The following is a 19,608-nucleotide window of genomic DNA, read 5'->3' as shown; positions in this document are numbered from 1 at the left end:
TGTATTTATTTTGAAGAACAAGATTGCAAATAATGATGATTTACAGTAAATAGCTGGGTGGGCTTTCATTCAACTTTGGTATTCTTTTTGAATCACCCCGTACAGGTTGTTGTATTTACTACAACTTGTTATAGTTTAAGTTGAGATATTTTATACAAAAACATTTTTTAATAATGTCATATTTATATAGACTTAAAAATATGAAGGTTACATTTTAAATAGTGCCAAACAGTTTACTAATTCCTTCTCTAGAAAAATATGGGATCTGTAGATCTGGTCTGTAGGGGGGAAAATTTATAAAACAAACTAATAAAGATATATAAAATACAATTTTATATATATATATATATATATATATATATATATATATATATATATATATATATATATATATATATGTATATGTATATATATATATATATATATATATATATATATATATATATATATATATATATATATCAAATAAAAAATAATATCTGATACATATAAATCACAGTTTTATAAAAATATGAGGTTTACACGGAATGTTTTTGAGGATTTTTTTCAAATGACCTCACTGCTCAAACGTCTGACACTTTAAATTCAAATTAGTTACTGTTTGCCACCTCCTCTTTCAAGAAAAGGGCGGAGCTTTTGCGACTCTTGCCTTGGTTATTCTAATAACAACAAAGCACATGTTTTCAACCCGGGCTCATTCTGTAAATGTACAGCTATATACATTTCTGTAGAGAGCAAAATACTTCCATGGACAGGGGTGTCCAAACTCAGTCTTGGGGGGCCGGTGTCCTGGAGAGTTTAGCTCCAACCCAAATCAACTACAAATGAACCCGCTAATTAAGCTCTTAAAAGATGTACTAGAAACTTCCTGGTGTGTTGAAGCAAGATGGAGCTAAACTCAGCAGGACACAGGCCCTCCAGGAACGAATTTGGACACCCCTGTCCTTGGAGGCATTTCTTCCAGTTTTTGTTTTCGCTAATCCCCTAGAGGCTACTGTGTACGCTTTTTGAGATCTCAAATTTCTCTTGAGAGACATTCGTGCCTGCTGTTCTAGCATATATCCACCAGAGGCCGCTGTCGACTGACTGAATGATTGACTGACCCACCCTCCTTCTTCCTCCTTTCGATTGACTTGCCCACCGCCTTCCCCAAACCCAACCAACAGTTTTCAAAACCAATCCAGAAAAAGAAAAGCACTCAGCTGTTTTTTTACCACATTTTCAGATTCAAACTGGTAACAGCGGGATAGCCATTCATACGGAGGAAATTCAAACGGTCAGCTGGTAAGCACTTAAAAGGAACTGAGTCATGCTGCCATGTAGCATTCTGCATTTTAAAGACGAAATGCAGCCAGATGAACTTCTGGCTACATAATTCGAGGTCTTCAGAAATGTATATAGGGCTACGTTTTCAGAATGAGCCAATGTTGCATGTTTTGGTTCCTCATCGAACCTTTTTTAAATGTGTGAAAAACTCTTTTTTTTCATTATTAACAAACATTTGTGCAGTTGAAAGCTTTTGTGGATGTTAAAGGTTCTTCATCAATGCCAATAAAGAACATATATATTTTAAACACATTGTCAGATGTTGTGAATATCACACAAGTTTTCTTTCTTATGAACTCTTGTCAAGCACAACACAATTATAGCAAAAGCACACAAGCAAAACTAATTAGTTTTAATCATGTTGATTATTTTTGTAAACAGCATCATTTTAATTCTTTAGAATAAACATGCGCTAAAAAGACCAAAATAAAAATATATATTGCTCCCTGAAATTAGTTTGTTTAGCTTTATTTTAGTGGTTAGTAGCTTCTAGCATAGTGTTTACAGTTTCATAAGGATAGGCTCACTGTAGTCAACCTACTTTAAATTATAAATATCTTGGCAAGCTACAGTTTCAAAGTTATCCCTCCAGCATTGACTTTCACTATAGCTACAAACTGTGCGTGTGTGTGTGTACGTGTGTGTCTCCAGCAAATGGAGTTGCTCTGATTGGGATCTCATAGCATTAAATTACAGTGACAGGAGTGATTTGATTAACGTCATCACCTCACATCCCTCATTTACAGATAATCATCAATCTATCGCTCACTCGTGTTAATCTAATTGTGTAATTTGTCACGCTTCTCTCTCTTTGCAAACAAATGCAGTTGTAAAAGTCTAAATCTGACCCCAGCTCTTAGTTTGACCGTTATGCTCATCTGAGAAAAGCTAAAAAATAACAATAAAGTAGCTTGAAAGATCTACTTTCTATTTTCTGATCTGTTCCAAAAATACATATTACGAAAAAAATATAAGAAAAAAAAACATTTATTTGAGGATTACTTAAACATCCCTCTAAATGCCTCATTTCATCAGTACATACAGAGTTTATTAAGTATTTTGAGAGTTTTAAAGAGGTCATATTAACCCAGAATAACTTGTAAAATACATCACCCACTTTAAATGTTATCAGTTGATTGAATGGACATTATCAGTGGTTATCAGCTGATAGATATGGGCCAATTGGGGCCTTCTGCGTCTACTAGTAGGCTCAGAAGGCTGTTATCATCCAGCCACATGGTTAATTAGCTATACTAAAACAGAAGACTCCGGATTGTGATGGCTGAGTTATGGCTGGGTTTAGGGTTGGGGTAGGGGTAGACGCTATTAAAATACAATTAATAAAAAAATGTAATCATATATATATATATATATATATATATATATATATATATATATATATATATATATATATATATATATATATATATATATATGTATTTTTTTTCAGAATTTTTTTAGAGCATAAAATGACTATTGGTCGAAATAACAACAAAAAATATGAGATTGTTTATTTATAACCAATGTTTTAACATTAGGAGAGTTAAGAAAGCAAATAATTTTGGTGGATTACACCTGATTTTCAATCACGACTAATGAAGACACTTTTTTTTTTTTTTGACCAACTGACATTTCCTGACAAAAAAAAAAAAAAAAGTTGTATAAAGTGCATGCATAGTTTGTGGCCAAACAGATGAATTCCTTATTGTTACAGGTGTAAACATGATCTACAATGTTTTGCGATTGTCCACATTCAATCTTTTCTAATGCTTGATGAAAACATGTTTGACCAGATCATGTTTATGTGGACGAATGCATTCAAACAGCCACAAAATACCATCTACTATCCACCTACGAACATGTTCTGAGAAGATGCATCAAAACTATCTGTCTTTGGTTTTTACGAATAAAATTGTAGTTACCATTTACATCAGGGGTGTCAAAACTTTTTTCTAAAAAAAAACTAACTTTATAGAGGCTAGAGGGCCAAAGATGAAGAGATTTGCCATGTGTTATGCCATTTCCTAATTTATTTAATAATATAAAAAAATTAACTAGAAAACATTGCTTTACGTGAACTAATATACAGTTGAAGTCAGAATTATTACTTTTTCTTCTGGAGAACGTCTTATTTATTTTATTTTGGCTAGCATAAAAACAGTTTTTAATTGAAAAATAACATTTTAAGGTCAAATTTTTTAGCCCCTTAAAGCTATATGTTTTTTCAATAGTCTACAGAACAAACCATTGTTATACAATAACCTTGCCTTATTACCTAGTTAAGCCTTTAAATGTCACTTTAAGCTGTATTAAAGTGTCTTGAAAAAAATCTAGTAAAATATTAGTTACAGTCATCATGGCAAAGGTGAAATAAATCAGCTATTAGAGATGAGTTATTAAAATTATTATGTTTAGAAATGTGTTGAAAACATCTTCTCTCTGTTAAACAGAAAATGGGGAGAAAATAAACAGAGGAGCTATAAATTCGGGGGATTAATATTTCTGACTTCAGCTGACTTCATTTCATTTATAGTTTTAAAAACTCAGATTCATTTACATTTAGTTTCAATTTGTGTTTTTGGTTTTTGCAGCTCAGCAATAAAACAAACAAAAAAAGTCACGTCAAGTTAGAAATGACGATTTCTGTTAAAGGCATTCTCACCAACCCTCTCTATCATTCTCAGATGGGATGGAAGGCCAAATCAACGGTAACAATGGGCCAACTTTGGCCCACTGGCCCTACTTTGGGCAACTCTGATTTACATCATTTTATTTTGCTTCTTTTCCTGCTCACTGTATTACACTGGTCCATTTGTTCAGTAGAACTTCTACAGAGTATAAAGTGATGAGTTACTTAAAATGAGTAAACCTTAAATAAACGTTATATTTAGTGACACATTTTTTTACTATTATTATTATCATCCTTTTACAGTTTTTTTTTCTGTCTTCCCAATAAAAACAAACATCCACGATTGATTAAGTAGTGGAAAAAATCTTTTATACTGCTCGACAGTCTCACATGCTCTGCAGACCGACAGAGACCCACACTTTTTTGCATCCAGCTGGGACTTCTAAATCCTCTAAAATGTCTGGCATTTAGGTTTGCTTTTATTTTCTAAGCTGTCGTTAATTTTCTACACATAGCCACGTGAGACATTAAATAATTAATTATTTAATCTAAACAACTAAAAAAAATCTTTACTAAATACTCGGAGAGGATGAAATTACATCTAAATTGGCTGCAGTACACCATTAGAAATGGCTAAACAATTCATTTGTCTTATTTAAATGATCTACACATTTTATTCTTGTAATTGTTTTTATTTTAGAGATTTTTTTTTTATTCATTTAATGATTTATTTCTCATTTGCTGAATATTTAATTAATTTAATGATGTCAATATATTAAACATTATCTACATTTAAAATGCTTTGGCAATACTGCACAAAATGTCATGCCATTAAATCAACCTGAACTTGAATGAGAGATGGAGAGAAGCAGATTTTACCTGTTAGTGGGTGCACATGGCTCCTGAGCATAAAAGAGAAATAGTAGATTTTTAACATTTAATTCAGCAGTCTTTTTTATTTTTATTTTTTTTACTTTTATTATTTATCCTATTGAAAAGATTAAAAAAAAACAGATGACAATAAAAATTCTGTTAAAAAAACTAATTAAGGTTATTTTGTGGCATATAGTTAACTATTTATGTGCTGTGGGTAAAGGGTGTGTTTTCAAACCTGTCGGAAGAACTGAACCAATTGCCTTAAATGCATTAAGCTGACTTTATTTTAAAAACTCAGTAAAATTTGCAGAATTATTTCAATTAAGTTGACTTTATTTTTAAATAAAGTAAACTAATCTCTTTTTTACAATGAAGCTTTGAACTGAGTTATGTTGTGACAAAATAAAAGTTCTTTATGAAACCCAAACACATTACAGATATGCCGTCACCTTAGAATTATAAGGTTCTATCTGACATTTTGGTCAAAATTGAGTTACTGACACATTCTTATTAAATGACAACTTTTTTACATTATGAGATGTTTTTTATAAGTTGTTTACATTTTAAGACTTTTCATTTAAAAAACGACGAATGGTGATGCACATGTATATTAAAATTAAATGGAAACCGGGCTATGAGGACTAATCATGAGATCAGTAGAGTCAGCTTCAACAGAATATAATGTTTCAAATACACCTTTCTCTCTCTCTTCTATCTTTTGTCTGGAATTTTCCTAATTTAGACCGATATCTCCAAAATTGACACTGTAGGAACAAAAGGAGGCGAGGCAGGGATGTGTGAAGGAGATGGTGGGTGTGTGTGTGTATGTAAGTGGTTGTTAATGCAGTAGTGTTACCCCTGTCAGTGTCCCAGGCCTTCATCTTAACCTTGCTGTGATAATTGGCTATGCGGAGACAGGCACTGAAATGGGAGTGCAGAAACTGTTCGCCTGCCAACACACACCCAGAGGAGAGCAGGAAAGGACACACATACACGCACGCATACACACACACACACACATCTTCTCATTTTACCTCTTTGATGCTCTAATAAGTTTTCCAAAAAAATAAAAAATAAAAATCTCAATCTCTCTTCCCTTTCCTCTATCCGTGACTTTTCCGTTTCCATATCAAAGTTTCCTAATGCTAGTAGTTAGCTAAAATGCGAAACCATGCTCGTCGCAAACATTTGTATTCCATTGTGTGCGGCGCATACGTAATATCTGGCAACCCGTCATCTAACTGTTTGCCAAACCGAAGGCTGAATGTCATGATTCTTTGGAGAGAAAGGTCAAAGCCTTATCCAGTCGAAAGCGTAAGGATCAATAAACGAGCGCAAATGAAATCTAGAACTTGAAAGTCGGAAAAGCTCATCAAATTGAATATAAATAAATAAAGAATAAACAAAATAAAATCTCAGATGAGCGATTGCCGTTTGATTTAAACGCTTACGCCATTTAATATGAATGAAAATTTAATTGTGTTTTGGGGGGTTGTAAGTGGGCAGCTGTTTGGGTTTGTAACTGTGGAAGCTTTCAAATACTCATTAAATGCTTCAGAAAGCCTGTCTATCAGACAAGCCGGACTCGTTCGTGGCATTGACTGCAATCCGTTTAGCTCTGTTGACAGATGTATAATTTCCACGCAGTCCTTATATTGATCCACTGCTGGAATCGGTTGAAGGCTTGTCGTGTTGCTTTCAAAGGCACAATGCGAACAATTTCCCAGTGTCTATCACTGCCTATGTTTCTGCTCAGCATTGGTTCCCCAGGGGCCTTTCACCCATCCGCACTTCTTTCAAATCCACTGTGAGGTCGACAGTTAGGTGAGAAAGTGGTAATCAACTCACCTGCTGTGTGGCCCCGGTTGGTGGCGTCATGGTCGCTGTCTCCCTGCTCGCTGTCTCCGTGTCCGCTGTCTTTAGAGCTGACGATGTCTGCCTCTTGAAACGCTGAGCTGTATGAGACATTTCATTGCTTAGTGATCATTTGGTAACTGGAGCTTTGCGCTGCTTTTTTTCCCATTAGATGTATTGATCGTTTTGGTTATTTAACACTTTTGGCATAGTTTAGACTGTGGATTTAATTCAGTTTCAATTTCTGAATCAAACTTTGGATGTGTGATGTCGCAAATAGGATGACACATGCGACGCTTAGTCAGGCTGGGGGATTTTGGCTAAAGGCCATATCATTTATTGTGTGCAATCTGTGAGTATGTGTTTAACCGTATTTAGGCCAAATTTGTACAAGATATGAGATGCTAATAAATAAATAAAACATTGTATATATTTAAATATATATATATATATATATATATATATATATATATATATATATATATATATATATATATATATATATATATATATATATAAATGAAGACTTTAGATGCAAAAACCTCTAAATGTCGTCTGAAATTTTCCTCTAAAAATAGCATTTATATCAGTCTCCTATGTGTATATTCAGTATTATCACTTTTATGGCAAAGAATAAGTTATTTTTCTTGTCTTTAAAATGAAATATCCTAACATAAATGCAAAAGGTGCAGTCAGTGAATATTGGCAATGTATTTTGGTGCATTTAAAGAAAACAGATTTATTAAACAGATATTAAATCTTTTTTATCAAATTAACATTTTAATCACCAAACATATTTAGAAATCGAAAGATAATACAATTAAACTCAAGCAAAATGTTGCAAAAAAAAAAAAAAATTACAACCTACAAAATTTTTACTAAATCTTTATTATTATTATTTTTTCCTTCTCTCTATTTTTTCCTCTTTTTAAATTTGTATTTAATATTTTTAACATAAATGTGGGTATACTAGTTTTTGGACCATTGTCGTATTTTGTTAGATAAGCTCCAGATTTGGCTTCAGTACTGACTCATTTGATGTATATGCACAAATATAATATTGTATAGCTTCCTATTAAATATCAATTTAAAAGATAGATTTGTGAGGGGTGTACATATATATGCTAAGCACTGTATTTATGCATGTATGTATGTATGTATGTATGTATGTATGTATGTACAGTATGTATGTATGTTTGGATGTATGTATGTATGTATGTATGTATGTATGTATGTATGTATGTTTGGATGTATGGATGTATGTATGTATGTATGTATGAACAATAAAATGTAAAATAACATGGTCATCATTGTATAAATAATTAAAAATAATCCTGCTATTTGACTTTAAATATATATATATGAAGTCACATAGCAGGATTATTTTGAATTATTTTTACAATGATGACCATGTTATTTTACATTTTATTGTTCATGTTCTGTACTTGAATACTGTTAGACTCCCCCAAAAAAACATAAGGCACTGTTTATTTATTAACTTTGCTAGTGATTAATTAGATTTTAGGCATATTTTTATCATCCCAGTTGATCTAAATTAAAAAAAAATCTTTCCAAATAGAGCTATTCAAATAAAAAGTATCACAATATATATTGTGGCAAAACACAACATCGCAATGTCAGATTTTTGCAATATCAGTCAGAATTATTCTCCCATCCGCGAAATATTAGCCCCCTTTTTATTTTTTCCCCAATTTCTGTTTAACAGAGAGAACATTTTCAAATTTCTAAACATAATAGTTTTAATAACTCATCTCTAATAACTGATTTATTTTATCTTTGCCATCATGACAGTGAATAATATTTGACTAGATATTTTTCAAGACACATTTATACAGCTCAAAGTGACATTTAAAGGCTCAAGTAGGTTAATTAGGTTAACTAGGCAGATTAGGGTAATTAGGCAAGTTATTGTATAACGATAATTTGTTCTGTAGACAATCCAAAAAAACAGCATAACTAATAATTGAACTAATAATTTTGACCTTAAAATGGTTTAGCTGAAATAAAATGAATAAGAATTTCTCTAGAAGAAAAAATATTATCAGACATACTGTGAAAATGTCCTTGCTCTGTTCAACATCATTTGGGAGATATATATTTAAAAAAATTAAGAGGGAGGCTAATAATTCTGACATATTTAAGAACTGTACTTCTTTTAAATAAAATCTAAATATTTTCTGTCAGGGTTGGTGTATGGGTTAAGGACAAACCCAACATTCACTCAACAAAAAACAATATTTTTGCTGCTTGTTCAAACTACTTATTTAAAATGAGCTAAAAAACAGAATTATTGGGATTTCTGGGGGATGGCCTGATTGTTTTAAGTTCAATCCACTTAAATTTGTTAAATTCATTTGTGTTGAGACAACATGAATCAATTGTGTAGAACCCTGCATTTGTTACAGTGTTGGGTTATTATTATTTTTTTATTATTTCAACTAGAAAATGTAAAATAAAAATGTATCTAGAAACTTTATTTTAAATAGTTGGCAATGACCATATTTGATCCATTGTTGGGTTACTACAAACCAGCATTTTTAGAGTGTACTTAAAACAAAGAAACAAAGTTAATATGTAACTTGGGTTGCCCAGATTCATGATTGACTGTCAGGCCACCAGGAAATGTCCCGGTACGCCCCATGGCCAGTCCCCCCTGATTTAGGGGAGGGTTAGTAAGTTAGGTTTATTAGTATTTAAACACTGAAAAATTTTTTGGAAAATGATTTATTGGATTTACTTTTTTAAGTTAAGTGGTTATAAACAATTTTTTTGGACTGAATTTTAAACAAACAAATTAAGTTAACATTGCTAAATTTGTTTAAATTCAACCCAAATATACTGTTTGAAAAAAAAAGTGATTCTGCAAAAGTGTTGCAGTGTACTGAATTTATATATTACCGATAAAAGTCTTTGCAATTACCCCATTCGATAACTTAACAACATTCGTGTGCGTGTTTGTCATCAGTCGTCTCACCTATTAACACGACGAGGTCTATCCACCAGGTAGCTGAGCTCAGTTCTCTGATGCTTGGTCTAAAAGACAACAATAATATTGATTTATTAAGGTATTAAATGCAGTTAACATGTAGTCCTATATGTGTCATTAAAACCCTGCTCAGGCCTCTGTTCTGCTCTGCTCTGGCCATGCACTGGAGCACCTCAACCATAGAACCGCCTTTGTTCCACTGATACCCAGAGACTGTGTGCTTGGCATACTTAAACCCCTGTCCAATACACTCCCCCTCCCTTCTCAGGCTGGACTCCAGAGGGCTACACCCTTTCACAGAGTGCCAGGGGACAGTAAGGTGTACTTTTCAGATGAGAAATGGCTAGTTTCAGAGGCAGAAAGGAAAGATTGTGGAATAAGATGAAATAGCAGGTTGTAACCGTGCTCAATATTTACGTCGTCTTATCAATCAGTCGATATAGAATTTTCATTGAACATTTCTGAAATGTTTCTGTTTGGTTTCCTTCCAAACTTGAATGTAGCCACATCATATGTAACTGACCCTGAAGTGCTGTAGTGTAATTAAAGGATCTGGAAATAGCTGTGCTGCCCAGAGCTACCTTTAAAAGCACTATGTGAGTCATAAGCAAGCGGATGATTACAATCGGACATTACAAACACAGGAAGCTGAAAGATCACTGTACTGAATAGCCTTTTAAAGTGCTTATATGTAGGAGATATTGGCTGGTGCACATCCATATAAACTGGACAAATACATGACTTTTCAGATTCTCTTTTCTGTGTCAGTGGTCTAAAAACTGCTATGATCTGCTTTTAGAATGATTATAACTTTAATTGTATCTACCTTACATGTACTGCTTTAAATGTCTCAAATTCCCCAACTAATGGTGTGTGTTACACTTAGTAACAAGATGATAACACTGTCAGCTTTTCAAACTGAGTTAAGGACATGTAAAGGTAAACGTGTTTTCACCTCGCTCGATAAAATGCTCCCGTTGGAGATGATATCTGGTTGCTGATCGGCGTATCCGGTAACGATCGCCCCGCACGGGTTGTGCTCTGTATCTGTGCTCCGAGATGGGCTGCACGGTTTGAGGAACATCAGGTCGGTTTTGGCAGACTCTGGTGTCAGGCACACCTGGTAGCAGTAGTTCTGGTTTTGGTGGTGCGAGCCGAAGCTGCCCGACTCCTCCACCGGCACCTGTGCTGTGCTGGCCACGTTAGTGCTCTGCACGAGCATGATGTCCGATTTACTGAGCTTTTTCTTGCGTCCGCGCGCTTGGCGGCTGCAGCACTGACAGCACGAGTCTCCGGCCATGCACGTGTAGATGTTGAGCTTTTTGTCCTTTTGACAGCGCACCGCCAGAACAATCATGGCGAGGAGGAAGATGAAGGACACCGAGCCGAGCGCGATAATGAGGATGAGGGTAAGATCCAGCGAGCCCTCTTTGGACTTCACTGACCCCCTGTCGCCGCTCCGGCCCTCCACAACGCTGTCCACGAGCAGCACGTTGATGCTCGCGGAGGACGAAAGCGGAGGCTGCCCGTGGTCGCGCACCTCGATCAACAGGTCGTACGGGTGCGGCGGGTCCCGTTTGCTGGATACCCGGCGCGCGGTGCGTAACTCGCCTGTTCTCCAGTCCATTCGGAACATTCCGAGCTCGTTTCCGCGGAGGATGCTGTAGGACAGGCGCGCGTTCTCGCCATCGTCCGCGTCCGTGGCCACAATACGGGTCACCAGGTAACCTGGCTCGGCTGAGCGGGGCAAATGTTCCCTCGCGGTGCCGTTTTTGCCCAGAGGCGCAATTACAGACGGGGCATTGTCGTTCTGGTCCACTATGATGACATTAACAGTGGCGTTGGCCGTTAGCTCGGGCGCACCGGAGTCTTTGGCGTGCACCATGAAACTGAACTCTTTGATTTGCTCGTAATCAAAGGAGCGCAGCGCGTACAGGTAGCCGTTCTCGGAGTTGATCGACACGTAGGTTAAGATGGACATGCCCTGTATTTCGCACTCCAATATGGAGTAAGTGACATAGGCGTTCTGTCCAACATCAGGATCCACGGCGCTCACCGCGTAAATGTAAGCGCCTGGGACGTTATTCTCTGTCACGTACACGTCGTAAACCGACTGCATGAATCTGGGCGCGTTGTCGTTTTCGTCTGAAACGTGCACTTTGATGGACTTGCTCGTGGAGAGAGAGGGTACCCCCTTGTCTTTGGCGACCACCGTGAGCGTGTATGACTCCGCTTTCTCGCGGTCCAGCGGGCCGTCCGTGACTATCGTGTAATAGTTTTTGAAAGACGACTTGAGTTTGAACGGAACCTCGCCGTGCAGCTCGCAGGTCATCTGTCCGTTCTCGCCGGAGTCACGGTCCGTGACGCTCAGGAGAGCGATCACAGTGCCCGGGGCAGCCTGTTCGCTCACCGACTCCGTGACCGTGCTGAAACTAATCTCCGGAGTGTTGTCGTTCACGTCGATGAGTTTGACCAGAACTTTGCAGTGCGCGGGCACTGCGTTCGGCCCCATGTCTTTAGCCTGCACGTATATCTGATGCGTGCTGCTCTCCTCGTAATCCACCTCACCGGTCACTTCAATCCTCCCGGTGCGCGAGTCGATATTAAACAGATCCCGAATGCGCGGCGAATTGTGACTACTTAGAGAGTAAACAATCTCTCCATTCTGGCCCTCGTCCATGTCGCTGGCGTTGAGCTGAATAACGAGCGTGCCAACTGGAGAGTTCTCGCGCAAGCTCACAGAGTAAACGGATTGATCGAACGTGGGCGCGTTGTCGTTTGAGTCCAGCACTTTAACCACTAGCAGTGCGGTGCCAGTCCTCTGCGGCTGCCCTCCGTCTACGGCGGTGAGCACGTATTTGTGGATCGCCTGCTGCTCTCGGTCCAGGGGTTTATCCAGCACGAGCTCTGCGAAGCGGTTGCCATCGCCCTGCGTCTGTACGTCCAAGTAAAAGTAGTTGTTCGTGGTGATGGCGTATGTGCTCAAGGCATTAGTCCCAACGTCAGGGTCGAAGGCGTTCTCCACCGGGAAACGCGTACCCGGCGTGGCGCTCTCGGTGATCTCCACGGTGATGTCAGTCTCTGGGAAACTCGGTGGATTGTCGTTTATATCCATGACCTCGATCTCGACGCGAAACAGCTCGAGCGGGTTCTCCAAAAACACTTCGAGATGCAGGAGGCACGGGACGGTCTGGCGACATATCTCCTCTCGGTCGATGCGCTCGTTCACCACCAGCGCTCCGTTCTCCAAGTTGACCTCCAGGTACGGCGTGCGCGAGCTGGGCACGGTCTGGAAACGGCGCGCGGAAAGTTTGGTGATGTCCAGCCCCAGATCTTCGGCGATATTTCCCACAACCGTCCCCCGCTCCTGCTCCTCCGGTACCGAGAAGTGCAGCTGCGATAGCCCTCCATCCAAGATTGAGAAAAAGAGAAATATCAAAATCATCTCCAAACAACAAGTGCACCCCTCTTTATTCCCTCGCTCTGTCTTCACACCGCTTCTTCTCCAGTCACAGCTTAGGAATTACCCATAGCTTTGGTCCACGAAAACATATGCGCTGTGCAACTTCCCAAACGAACACGAAAGCTCCTGTGTTGTACGGTGTCAGCCTGAAACCATGTCGCCATATGCGCAAGAGCTATAGCCATTTGATATAATGCTTTCTCAAAGAGAGCAGAATTTAGTAGTCCGTGCGTCACAGCAAGACATTGCAGAACCTACTGATGCCCCAATCCTTAATTCTGAGCAGCAAAATCTTTCCCCAACTCTTTTGCTCAGTAAGTGGAGAGGTCAGTTTGAATTAAAATCCTGAACGCGAGCTGTTGCAACAACAGAAAAATGAACACTTTTTCTACATATAGCTGTCTAACGGTCCATGATATGTGCGGGATGATTAGAAATCCGTAGGTCCCCTCTTCTCGAGTTCTGCAAGGAGAGTGAGCATCAGCGCGTTGTTTTGCGCAGAGCTCTTGCCACCAGGAGCCAATCGACGCCACGGGCTGCCAGCGCTGCGTCCTCTGATTTGACCGCAGAGACGTCAATCAGACGCTCCCTCCCTCCTCAGTGCGCCCTTACATCCTCACTCCAGCTCTCTTTAAACGGAGAATGAGAATTGATTTACATGTCTTATAAAGTCAAACAGTCGCATTCAAGGTAGCCTAAATATATGCATGGGAAAACGCAGAGCTTTGGATTGCTTCTATCGGTATAGCCTTGTTTTGTATGTTTTAACCAGTATCTTTATTTGTATATGTTGCCATTCTATTATAAATAATGCTTGGTTGAATGTTTATGTGACTATAGTCGCCAATTTGATGAATGTGATACTTGTCTGAGAGGCATGTTCGTGATGATGGCATCTGAATGTTCTTAATCTCAAGCACGGAAAGTGCACTCTTTAGTATGCAGTTCACGAGCGCGCACGCCGAGTGCGCGTGTATGTGGAGGAATCTGTGACATACAGTTTCTGTGGAGAAAAAAAAAAGTACAAGTAAAATGTGTTAACTGAACCACTCTATTGTTTAAGGTAGAATAGTCTGTTTCTTGTTTTATATATAAACTATTTTTAAAAATGTTAGAAGTATGGTGTATGACTTACCTTGAAAATATTGAAAAAGTACATCTATGGCTAAAATGCCAAATTCATTAGTATCAGCTGATAAAACTAAAAGTAATCCCACAATTAAATGCCTTAACCATGACATTTGTTTGAGTGTTTCACTCTTGAGGCATCACTCTATACATGTTTATTGCGTTATTTAGGGGTCGTGTGTTTTTTACTCTGTTTTTGTGTATGTTTTGATTAACACTGATGTATTCACTGGATTCAGTCCAACTGTGAGCCATGAGAAATGCCAATATAAGCCTATATCACTATGTGGTTATCATCAGCAAAGCTACATGTTTAATACATTAAACTGATGGATACACCATAACTATAAAACAATAGGCTAAATATCAAATCCCTGCAATGTGTCATCACATAATGCCAAAAGGCAATGTTTTCACAGAAAATGCAACATTTTACAGTGTGCCTTCTCTGTCTGTCCCGTTTGCAGCTAATGAGATTTTGTCATCTGATTTTTTTTTTTTCCCCAGCGAGCCTCATATCAGTAACCAGATTTATCTCTCTCCGTCTTTCCTTCCGTTTATCTCCTTCTTCAGACCGCTGTATGCCTGGGACAGGCTAAACTGATTGTTTGATATCAAGAAACAAACTCATTTCAGAATGCACTCCTCCCTTTCCTCCGTTATTAACACGGTAATGTGTGGGTGCTGTATTAAGCTCCTGTCACACGGCTCCCAAGTTCTGTTCGTGTGCAATGAGTTGTAAGGCTCTTTCGGTCTCTTCTACGTGCACTACGCGCCCTCTAGCGGAAGCTCAGCGAACTACTGCTCTGTCATGGGGAACTGATTGTGAGGAAAGATCTCGGGTGCAAGACCGACAGGCTGTTATTATGTATTTTAATTGTCACCTCGAGGGTGAATTTAATGAATAATGCATGTTACGATGTGGCACTGATCAACGTAGCTACAGTTTGATTTTTTTGTCGATTCTAAACAACTGACTGAGCTTTTTTCTTTCTTCAGTGATTTTTAGGAGAAGCACTACCGTGCTAGCATTCGTTGTGATATCCTCAAAAAACAATTATTTCCCCCGAATCGTGCACCACGACAAGAAAGTTAGCTTTTTATGTCTTTATGTTTAGTCTTGCTTTAGAAAACCCCTCACAGATGTCAGTTTATTCGACATCAGATGATTTTAAGCAAACAACAGCGCCTCCAAGCGGAGAGTTAAACATTGTTGTGTTTCTTCAGTCATGCTTCTTCAGATGATTATCTGGGCTATAAGGAGATGTGTGTAATTAAGAAGCTATAATGCGAGAGTAATTTTGAGGAGCTGTAAAGTAAGCATTTATAACCAACGCTGCAACTCTGCCAGTGCCGAGACGATTAGCACAGTTTTAAGAGAGACGCAGATACAGGAAATCATTGATGGAAATAATGAGATAGTTATTTTCCCAAAGCAATTCAGCTTGGGTTTGGATTTGGAAAGAATTTGTAATGGATAATGCACAGTCAGATGGTCATTAACACAAAATAAATCCTGATTGGGTGAACAATCACAGGGTTCGTTCACAGGGGTATGTCCTGCTAACTGTAAACTATCACTTATTACATGGCTACTTACCAAATACATTGATAAAAGGGCATGAAATATTGGCCAGAGATGGAATGATTTTATTTGCATACTTTTAGAGACCACAGAACAACAAAACAAGAGTAAAACATATATAGGTTTCCCGCATGAGCAATCATTTATATAAATCACTGACCTAGACAACAGTCTTCGTTGTAACAAACAAGTTATCCATTGAGAATATAAAATACTATTAAAAGATTAAAGGGATAGATCGGCCAAAACATAAACATCATATACTCACCCTTCACTTGTTTAAAACCTGTTTGGAGTTTTTTTTTTCTCTTCTGGATCACAAAAGAAGATATTTTGAGACATCGGAAATCCATTGACTTCCTTGGTATTTGTTTTTCTAACTATGGAAGTCAATAGTTACAGGTTTCTAACATGTTTCAAAATATCTTCTTTTGTGATCAATGAAATAAAAAGGAAACTCATAAAGGTTCTTTAAGATATATTAAAACAAAATGTTTACTTTTAGTCGAAATACTGCTCTGAAGGTATAGTCGACGCAAAAATGAGTTAATAGCATGAAATTAAAAGGAAACTTGTTTTTGTTGATCCAATGAATGCCAGTGTTCAAAAATAGGCATAGGCAGGTAAACGATTCGGATGGTATGATAACCTTGGATAAAAATATCACGGTTTCATGGTATTTCAATTCTTTTTGAATATCAGTAAAAATCAGCAACCTTTTTTCCCCATTAAATTTTAGGAAACATAATATTTTGCAACAGCGAACATGTCAGACTTAACAATTAAAATGAATCATTGACTTCTGCTGTCTTCATTAGTTTCAAAAACACACATTTCTTTACAACACATAAAAACACATTCAAAAACGTTACGTATATCTTAGGAATGGTATAATAGAAAATCTTTGTGGTTTTAAATCCTTGACTTTTCCAAACCAACGGTAAACCTTGAAACCGGTTATCGTCCCATGCCTAGTTCAAAACAACTCTGGTCATCACTGACTCTTATATCCTGTTTATTTTCCCCATTAAACACAATCTATTTCATTTTAATAAACATAATATTTTGGAACAGTCAACATGTCTAGCTAAAGAACTAAAATTAATCACTGACTTCTGCTGTCGTCATTAGTTTCAAAAACACAGATTTCTTTACAATATATTAAAATAAAATAAAAAACATAAAAAACTTTACATATACCTTAGGAACGGTCAAACAGAACATCTTTGTGGTTTTAAAGCCTTTACTTTTCTAAACCAGTGTAAACCTTGAAACTGGTTATCATTCCATGCCTAGTCCAAAACAACTCTGGTCATCACTCATGACTCTTATAGCCTGTTTATTCCTATTAAGATTTGGTGGATCAGCCCACAAGTATATGAAGGTAGACGCATTCCATTGACACTTTGTGTGTTTTATTCCATCTCTTTTGCACAATCTGATCAAATGTAGACTTGATTTCTACTAGCTGTCGAAAGTAAACAAACTTCAGATGTTTTTTTTGTTTTGTTTTTTGCCTGTTTTTGGGAGAGGGGTCTGGATGCAAACCTGGTGCAGTGCAATCTGAGCTGCATGCAATGCTTTTTAATGGGCTCAACTAACCCCACCCTTAAGCCTACCCCTCACAGTGACGCCACTAGCTCCGTTGAGTGTATTGTGTCTCACTGAGATATGCAGTCTCTGCTTGCATCATCAAGGCTGCATCCAGATACTATCGATTATTTGTGGAATTGTTGCAAAGTTTAAGCATAATTGCTTTAGCAAATATTAATTTTATTTTTTTCATTTATTGGATAAAAGCCATACAGTGTTATTTTACATTTGAGTAGTCCATTATTTACCTCAAATTTATTACCTTCCATAAAACCATAACTCTATGCAAGTGATTTGTTTATAATATTTTAAGCATTGTACTCTCTTACAAAACCATCTCAATCAATCTAAAATGATCTTTCCAAATAGAACTTACAATTAATATGGAGTTGTATTCATATCACAATATGCACTACCTGACAAAAGTCTTGTCGTTGATCCCTGTAGTAAGAGCAACAAAGAGTAACTTGACTTCTAGTTGATTTTTTGGAACACAAGGTTGCACAAGGTAGAATCATCTGTTGAACTGCATCCTGATCATAAAAAATACTGCAGAAGACCTATTGGAACCTGCAAGGACCCAAGATTCTCAGAGAAATCAGTCAAGTTTGGTGAAGCAAAAATCATGGTTTGGAGTTGCATTTAGTATAAGGGGTGAGCAAGAGATCTGTAGAGTGGATGGCAACATCAACAGCCTGAGGTATCAAGACATTTGTGCTGCCCTTTACATTACAAATCACAGGAAAAGGCTAATTATACTGCAGGACAGCACTTTTATCATTCTTCAGCCTCCACATCAAAGTTCCTGAAAGCAAAGAAGGTCAACACTGCAAAAAATGCTTTTCTTGCTTAGATTTTTTTTGTCTTGTTTCTAGTCCAAATATATAAAATATCTTATATCAAGAAGCATTTTCTAGACAAGCAAAACATATTGTCTTGCTTTGAGAAATAATATGCCAATATTAAGTGAGTTTTTCCTTGAAACAAGCAAAATAATCTGCCAATGGGGTAAGCAAAATAATCTTACGTCAAAAGAAACAACAAGATTCATTTGCTTACCCCATTTGCAGATTATTTTGCTTGTTTTAAGAAAAAACTCACTTAATATTGGCATATTATTTCTCAAAGCAAGACAGTATGTTTTGCTTGTGTAGAAAATGCTTCTTGATATAAGACATTGTAGATATTTGGACTAGGAGACAAAAAATCTAAGCAAGAAAATCATTTTTTGCAGTGAATGTACTGAAGGATTGGCCAGTCCAGTCACCAGCCATGAACATTATTGAGCATGTATGGGGTAAGATGAAGGAGGAGGTATTGAAGATGAATCCAAAGAATCTTGATGAACTCTGGAAGTCCTGCAAGAACGATTACTTTGCTATTTCAGATGACTTTATTAATAAGTTATCATTGCACACATATATAGATGCAGTCCTCCAAGCTCGTGGGAGTCATACACAATAATGAATCTTTTTCTACTGCACCATGACTTTATATTCTATACTGTACATTATTTCTGTTAAGTAACATGACTTTTGTCTAAGTAAAGTCAGATCTTACTGCCCTAATTAAATAATTAAAAATCAAGGCATGATCATATTTTATTTTCTTAAAATAAGTGTAATCTAGAGGACTTTGCCTTTCATATAAGCCAATTCAAATGATCAACTAGAAGAATGTATAAAACATAAAAAACATATTGCCACAATGTCAGTTTTTTCCCAATATCATGCATCTATAAAGCAAGGTTTCATTGAATAATCAAACAAAGCTTATTGTGTATTTCACAGACAATAGTCAAAGGTTTTCCACTAACTGAGATTGTACACATAAAAAAAAAAAATTATAATCTGTAGGTTTTTTTTGGTTGACAGCATGTCTCAGTCTCTCTCACGCTGTCTTTTGCTCAGATGGAGTGATTTGTGTTTTCATTCATCAATCTGCACGTCACAGCAGGGAGGATATGATAGTGGTTGTCGGACTATACGGCTCTTTCTCTTTCCTCCTTCACCTAATGCACTAAACACATCTATTACTTAAAATCTGTGCGTTTGTGTCAGAGGAGGATGGAGGTAATGATATTGTGCCATTTTGAGAAATGAAATGACGGTTGCCAGGATATGACATGATGAGCATCTGCCGATTCT

The 19,608-nt window shown here is 37.1% G+C and overlaps 1 protein-coding gene across 4 annotated transcripts in view; it reads right to left on the bottom strand.

Moving 5' to 3' along the window:
* The window catches only part of pcdh10a (protocadherin 10a), a 34,572-nt gene extending 20,951 nt beyond the window's left edge, over nucleotides 1-13,621 (bottom strand). For 3 of the 4 annotated variants that reach the window (XM_009306589.5, XM_009306587.5, XM_073953121.1), the window contains exons 1-3: nucleotides 10,648-13,621; nucleotides 9,681-9,739; nucleotides 6,680-6,786 (exon numbers count right to left, since the gene is read on the bottom strand). In XM_009306589.5, the coding sequence (XP_009304864.1) occupies nucleotides 6,680-6,786; nucleotides 9,681-9,739; nucleotides 10,648-13,137 (2,656 nt within the window). In that variant the 5' untranslated portion in view covers nucleotides 13,138-13,621. 4 annotated transcript variants of the gene reach the window in all.
* Nucleotides 13,622-19,608: the final 5,987 nt, after the last annotated feature.

The sequence above is a fragment of the Danio rerio genome, chromosome 1 (genome assembly GCF_049306965.1).
Source record: "Danio rerio strain Tuebingen ecotype United States chromosome 1, GRCz12tu, whole genome shotgun sequence".
NCBI classification, from domain to species: domain Eukaryota; kingdom Metazoa; phylum Chordata; class Actinopteri; order Cypriniformes; family Danionidae; genus Danio; species Danio rerio.
This window is presented reverse-complemented; position numbering and strand designations above follow the sequence as displayed.